Source organism: Morone saxatilis, unplaced genomic scaffold, assembly GCF_004916995.1.
Source record: "Morone saxatilis isolate NCDOM2014 unplaced genomic scaffold, NCSU_SB_2.0 Contig5, whole genome shotgun sequence".
In the NCBI taxonomy this organism is placed as follows: Eukaryota; Metazoa; Chordata; class Actinopteri; family Moronidae; genus Morone; species Morone saxatilis.
In genome coordinates, this window is record NW_023340095.1 from 2,962,725 (window position 1) to 2,970,027 (window position 7,303).

Here is a 7,303-nt window from a genome sequence, read left to right on the forward strand (position 1 = left end):
AAATGGGCAAAATCCCAGTGTAAGATCGTGGCAAGCTTAGAGACTTATCCAGCGACTTTGGCTGTGATTGCTGAAAGGCTGGCTCTACAAAGTATATGACTGAATAGTTAATGCTTTACTTTGTGCTGTTTTCTTGTCTATTTTAGTTGTTTGCTTCAAATTAAAAAAAAACAAAAAAATTTCAAATGCCATCAAACATCCATGTTAATTTAGGGTGTGAGGCAACAAAACATGAAAATACCAAAGGGGGGCTGAATACTTTTGCAAGGGCTGTACATCCTAATTGGCTGGTTGGTTTTCTTTTGCTGATTTTGGGGATTTTTTGTCTTTCATTTGCTAATTTATTGGCTCTGCTCTGAAGATAAGAGCCTCTCCCGTGACAGTGATCAGCTGGCAGAACCACTGAGCCAGAGAACCGAGTGAGGGAAGAAGCCTGCAGAGCCCAGTATCCATCTGACTGCGGTGAGTTAGGGTTTATTTCCCAGTAGTTTGACGACAGGGAATACAGTTTCATAAGGTGCTTCGCAGAGGGCTCCAAACAAAGGTCGGCAGCGACGCTGGTGGCAGCATACACACAACTAATATATCGGCAATTCGACGATTGGTGGACTGAATGGTGGCCAGCTGGAAATTTTAACATGTTTGCCCAACCTATTGGCTATCATATCATCATACGTTTGGTAGAAATTACTTTGAGAAGTTATTTTCAATTTCTCTGATCTCTGATAAGGTATTCATCGAGCTTTCTAGAGAACAGAAAAAGACAGGTATGGAGACACATTACGGCAGACACAAATAAAATACACCAATCGGCTATCATCATTATGCCACCTTGGGCACCCTGACTGGTCAGACAACAGACTATGATGCACTGTGTGTTCTGGCTCCTTTCTATCAGAACCAGCGTTACTGTTTCCAGCAGTTTTGAGCTACAGTAACTCGTCTGTTGGCTCGGCCACACGAGCCAGCCTTCACTTCCACGTGTGCCAATGAAACTTGATCGGTCGCCAGTATACGTGCTTTTCTTCCTTGGAGGCACCTTTAAAGGTCTGCAGACCGTGAACTCCACATAACTGCAGGTTTGGAGATGCTCTGACCCAGTCGTCTAGCCATCACAGTGTGGCCTCATCAAAGTATCAGATCCTAGGCTGCCTATGCTTCCTGCTTCTACACTCAACTTTGAGAGAAAATGTTTTAACTTGTGCTGTTCCTAATATATCCGTGAATAACAGGATGATCACGTGTTATTCACTTCACCTTCAGTGGTCCTAAATGAACAAAGGGGGTGAATACATATGCACATGCCAATTTTCAGTTTTTTATTTCTAAAAAATAGTTTTATGTATATATTTTTCTCATTTCACTTTACCAACTTAGACTTTTATGTTCTGATCCATCACATAAAATTCTGATTAAAAAAACTAAAGGCTGTAATGTAACAGAATAGGTAAAAAGCCAAGGGGGGTGAATACTTTTGCAAGGCGCTGTATTCCAGTCGCCAACCCCTGACAGCCTGCAGTGTAAACACAAATCAGCTACTGTGATTATTCACTATTATATTAAGGTTAATTTATTGTCATTTTACAACACAGGGTTGTACAACTTTAGGATTGTAAATGCTACTTTTTCCTTAGTCCATTTGTGGCTGCTTTAACAACTACTCCTCATGCCCTGACCTTTCCTCCCAGCAACATAGAAACTTTGAACCGAGTAGCTCTCATTTAATAACCTCCTGGCCTCGGACTATTGTGGCATCCCTGATACATATTTAATATTTTTTGCCTAAGGTGCCTATTTCAATTTTGTCTTTGTCTCAGAATGGTAATAAATGAAATGGTTGTTTTTATTACAGTCAAAGTGAACTGATTACATGTTGCTCACAAGTCAGTCTTTTCCTCAGTAACAACAAGAGCCGACAACAACTTTATGGTTATTTAATAACCGCTTATAAACAAAACTATTTGTATAGGGGCATGTAAAAAAGTAGATTACTGACCCACTTGCCCCATGAACCCTGTAGAACGTATACAGTAAGGTTAAGGTTGTGAAATGATTGTGGTTCTGGTTAATAACAACAGTAATTATTAATTACGGGTCTGTGATGAGATGCAAACTCCGGTCTCTTATATCAAAGATGCCACACCCGCCCGACCTCCACACCCTTACACTGTTACATAAATAGAATAATTAACTTTATTAATACAGCAGTTTTTAAGCAAACTTACTAAATGCTTTACATTACATTAAATCATTTCACAATTAAAATATTACAAAATAAAAAGGCATGAAATAATAATAAAAAAGATGAGACATGTTGGAAAGAAAATGTATATAAAGGTCAAACCTATATGCTATTGTGCAGAATTGTCCAATTTGGATATTATTCCAAGGTATACTGGGCTGGAATATGTGAACATTGTACATCCTTTTGAATTGTAAGCCTTGCAATAGTCCTGTTGACATGTTTGTGTACTATCTCTCTCCTTCAGCATGGGAGGTGTTGCCCTCGTGAGTTTCTCCAGCATGGACAACCCTGATGAGAAAGGCGTAACAGGTAACCACGGTGACACGTCATATTTTGTAGTGAAATTGTACTTTTCTCTCTTGTCTAATAGCGTTGAATGAATACTGTCTGAAACCTTCTTTCTAAACGTAATTGACTTTTAACTTTTCATGAAGGTTCTTTGTGGTCGCTGGCTGGAGCAGTGCTGTACGCCGTCTACATCGTAATGATCAAGAGACGAGTGGATCGGGAGGATAAGCTTGACATTCCCATGTTCTTTGGTAAGCAAATGCTGAGTATATTTGTATTTTTAAAATGTCTACTAGCTATTTCAGCCATTAACAATATTCTTAACAATGATTGCACCCTGTCTATGTACTAAAATACTATACCTCTGCACAGTATAACTCTTTTTATTCCATTGAGCTGTCTGACAGAAGGTGTCTTTAGAGCTTTTCTGAGCTAGAGCTTCTGTGTGTCTCTCAGGGTTTGTGGGTCTGTTCAACCTGCTGCTGCTGTGGCCTGGCTTCCTCCTGCTCCACTACACGGGTTTCGAGGCCTTTGAGCTTCCCAGCCAGCTGGTGTGGACGTACATCCTCATTAACGGCCTCATTGGGACCGTTCTCTCGGAGTTTCTCTGGCTCTGGTGAGCACCTGACCCATAATTTATTCAGGTCACAATGCTGACACAAAATCATTACAGTATACATTTTATTTAAAGACATTTTCAGTGGTTTTCTACACTGAAACTCACTCTCTGATGAGTGCATTAATCTCACAGATCTTCAGTTTGAGGAATATACAGTATTTCAAAAGCATTTGAATGCTGTGGCTGGTGACGCTGCTCTCTCTCTCCGCAGGGGCTGTTTCCTCACATCGTCTCTAATCGGGACCCTGGCATTGAGCCTCACCATCCCTCTCTCTATTATGGCAGATATTTGCATGCAGAAGGTAAGTTTCCCAACGCTGGTACTCAACAATCAGAGTCAGAGTTTGAAATAAGATTAAAGATAATGTTTGTTTGGCGTCAGCAAGACGCCAGTTTGAAGAGAGCAGATCAGAGCAGACTGTGAAATGAAAAGTCTGGGTAATGTGGACAGCAGTTTCTATTTGTTTAATACTTTGTCTGGAAATGTTAATAAATGAAATATTTGTATTAGCCAAGTTGTTATTTGTCTCATCTAGTTTGTACAGCGTGTGGATGTGTGTTTCAAGTTAATGTTGGAATGTGAGTAAATATTTATAAACTGTTTAAAGTTCCAGTGTGTAGGATTTAGTGGCATCTAGCGGTGTAGTTGCAGATTAATAGTCCCTCGCTTCACCTTCCCCTTCCAAAAACGTAAACGCCTCTATCTAGAGCCGGTGTTTGTCAGGGTTTGTCCCTACTACAGGTCCTTTTACGACTACAGTAGCCTTTTACAGGCTACTGTAGAAACAATAAAGGCTACCCACAGTGCCTGTAGATAAAAACTGGTCATTGTAATGTAACAAAAACACAACGATTCCTTTATTTAGGTGATTATACACGAATGAAAACATATTTATGAAAATGATATTCAAGTTCTGCCAATAGAGCAGTGTAAATGTTACGCACTGGACCTGGTTCTGAAATCTGAGGTCCGGTACTGACAGTACTTCCTCTGTGTGTGTGTGGATAGGTACGTTTCTCGTGGCTGTTTTTTGCCGGGGCGGTCCCCGTCTTCCTCTCCTTCTTCATCGCCACACTCTTATGCCACTACAACAACTGGGACCCCGTCCTGGTCGGGCTGAGGAGAGTGTACGTCTTCATTTGCAGGAAACATCGCATTCACAGGTACGCACAGTGTGAGTCTGAGCACCCTGCCACAGACGTATTCAGCTCAGACACTGGATAAACAACTAATTACATTAACCATATTTGTTTTTGTCATTTTCCAAGCACACAGTTTTTAGATTGATTTCTTTCCTTTCAAGCAGCCGGTGGTTTCATTATATGAAAAAAAACACTTGGAGACTTCACACTTGTTTGAACCCCCTTATCTAATCCATTAGAAAGAAAACTAAAACAACTTTCTCTGGCAAGGTTACACAAACAGGGACTATTTCGAAAACTTTTGTCTGTCTGTTTCCAGACAGACCTTTGAATTTAGAGCTAAATTGTCAGATCAAACAGAGAAGCTTAGGACTGAGCAAAACATGAACACCTTCTGTCCCTGACAAAGCTTCCAGTTTGGTTTTAATCTCATAAACAAAAGGACCTTGACACTTACTTTAGCTAATAATAATAATAATAATAATAATTTGCCAAAAATAGGACTTTTACAGATTTCTTTTCTACATTTTTTTTACCTCCAACATTTACATAAGAGTGTTTGAATTAGCAGATGGAAATATACAACTATCTGTTACCATTCCTGTGAGGCTCACTTTAATTTAAACAGAATAATCGTTTCATTATCGTTTTATCATTCATTAGATTTTCACAGTAAACACGTTTGATGATGATTGAAATGTTTCCTGCAGTTAATATGACCTGTGTTGCGTATAGATAAGATTTGATCAGTGCCATTGTTGATTCTGCTTTACAGTCTGATTCTTTATCGATTCACTTATTGATTGTCAATCATTTTTTTTGTGTGGAAAAGAAGTAGGCCTACACAGGTTTTTCTGCATCAACTGTGTAGAAACAGAGTAGAAAAGGCTAATTGTAGCAACAGTTTGTCTGTCAACATCTGAAATAGATTAAATTAAAGAATATTTGTTCAGCATTCATTTTCCAAAAACATCCCAGCATTGATAAAAAGGAATTGATCAGCTTGGAGGTGTAGGATTCTTATTGATTGGACAGTTTGGAAACGGTTCTTGATTTCCATCCCTAGTCATGTACGACTGCATCTCGCCAGGTCTACTTTTTCAGTGTGAAATTCACTCCTGGAAGTATGAAAATGTCTATACTTTATGACAGTTGACTTAAAATTCATATTTGGTCTGGCATTTTATTTCTTCTTGACTTTTTCTCAACACATATACTAAACAAATCTAGTTTGTTCTTGTTTGTACAGTAAAGTACTGAGTTGGCAAGAGAAAGAAGAAGACAGAAGGGGAAAAAAACAGAGAGGGATACAGAGACGTTTTTTTCTGATGCTAATATTCTTTTCTCAGGAAATGTAGAAGCAAGGCCCCCGTCTGGTCTCTGCAGTACTAATTAAACTGAGTAAAGTCCAACCACAAGGCATCTGTTACCACATCTAAATGAGCCTCAAACATGTATTCAATATGCTTGTAAAAACACAAAGAATAACTCAAAAAAAATAATAACTCGACTCAGTTACAGACTGCTTGAAGGCGCTCCGCTTCTGAACTGCTTGCTGCAATAGAGAGTGGACATCTGGGGTGATTGGAGAAAAAATGTCTTTCATTGAAAAAAAGGTGCATTTAGCATGTTTGAATATAACACACACACCAACAAAAGGGTGTTTTCTGTCCCTGCGACTTCATTACGACAATGTAACTGCTACAAAACATAAAGATGATGAAATGCTCTCTCTGAAGGATTGTCTATCTCAAGCAGGTTATAAGTCTCTGCAGTTTCTTTTTTTATTGTTAATTAATGGCCTAATCTATTATCAGGCTATAAAAATAAAGGTGACTCACCTACACAACCACTAGAACAAAAACAGCCATTTCAAAGGTGAGTCTAATCACAGTCTAATCGAGTTAATCACATGACAACATCCTCACCGCAGCAGTTATTTCCAGGTGTCTCTCTGTCACATTGAGTTCCTCGGATGTGGTTACTATGGCATCTGTGACGTAAGTGCAAGAAGTGTGTACATACACACACGTACACTTAATGGGTGAAAATGCTGCTCCCGTGTTGTTCCATTTGTTAAAGGCAAATGGAAGTTACCTCTGTACAAACACACACACACACACACACACACACACATATCTGGGAGCAGGCTAAGGTAACTTACACTTAAGTCAGGTTTGTGACAAAAAATACGGGTTTTTTTTTTTCAGCCTAGTCCTTTAAAAAGTTTTAAATAGAAAGTGAGTTATAGTTAAGTTGTATTGTGGTGTGTGACCTATAAAAAATGAATTGACCTTAACTCTGACACGCACACTTAAGAGTCTTTTCTTCTCTGACATTCTCACAAGGACAATAGACTCCATTTGTAGCTCGCAGCCTCGCTAAGTTAAGTCTGTAATCAGATGTACACGCTTGACTGACTCTCCTCTCCGCAGCAGTTATGCTCTCCATTCTTCTGTGAATGTTTGTTCCCGTTAGCTGAGGGATGATTATAATAATGATGGTTGTCAAGATGAGGACTGTGATGATGATTGACACCCCGTTCCCTCCGCCCACAGACTGCCAGAAGACAGCGAGCAGTGCGAAAGCCTTATCCCTCTACACACCGTGTCCCCCAACGAAGGAAGCTTCTGTTCGTGATCCAACAGTCAAACACAAAGTAAATGATCACTCAGCTCTTCCTGGCTTTGACCTGTGTGTTGTTCACTGGTGTGTTTGTTTATGTGCATGTTAGTGTGTGCGTAAATGTGATAATACATAAATCAGCCGGGTTGTTTGAGTCTTAGCCTTGACAAAAATATGAAAAATTAAACTTAAAAACAACAGAATTTTAAATTTCTGCCTTCGGTGTGACAGTGCTGCCGGTAAGTAATTCACAAACAGCAACTTATTTCAGTTTGATATTTTGTAAAGTGGGACAGCTTCTAATGTAGGAACTATATAATAGTACACAATTAAAACACAATGCTGCTTCTTTATAAAGCATATTAGATACAGTAAATCAAGGA

At 39.2% G+C, this 7,303-nt stretch overlaps 1 protein-coding gene across 2 annotated transcripts in view; it reads left to right on the forward strand.

The window, feature by feature from the left end:
- The window catches only part of LOC118339076 (solute carrier family 35 member F5-like), a 20,234-nt gene that overhangs the window by 8,871 nt on the left and 4,060 nt on the right, over positions 1 to 7,303 (forward strand). For both annotated transcript variants that reach the window (XM_035676608.1, XM_035676609.1), the window contains exons 10-15: positions 2,490 to 2,554; positions 2,680 to 2,784; positions 2,990 to 3,149; positions 3,364 to 3,454; positions 4,162 to 4,316; positions 6,854 to 6,954. In XM_035676608.1, coding sequence (XP_035532501.1) covers positions 2,490 to 2,554; positions 2,680 to 2,784; positions 2,990 to 3,149; positions 3,364 to 3,454; positions 4,162 to 4,316; positions 6,854 to 6,935 — 658 coding nt within the window. In that variant the 3' untranslated portion in view covers positions 6,936 to 6,954. The remainder of the gene's footprint in view (positions 1 to 2,489; positions 2,555 to 2,679; positions 2,785 to 2,989; positions 3,150 to 3,363; positions 3,455 to 4,161; positions 4,317 to 6,853; positions 6,955 to 7,303) is intronic.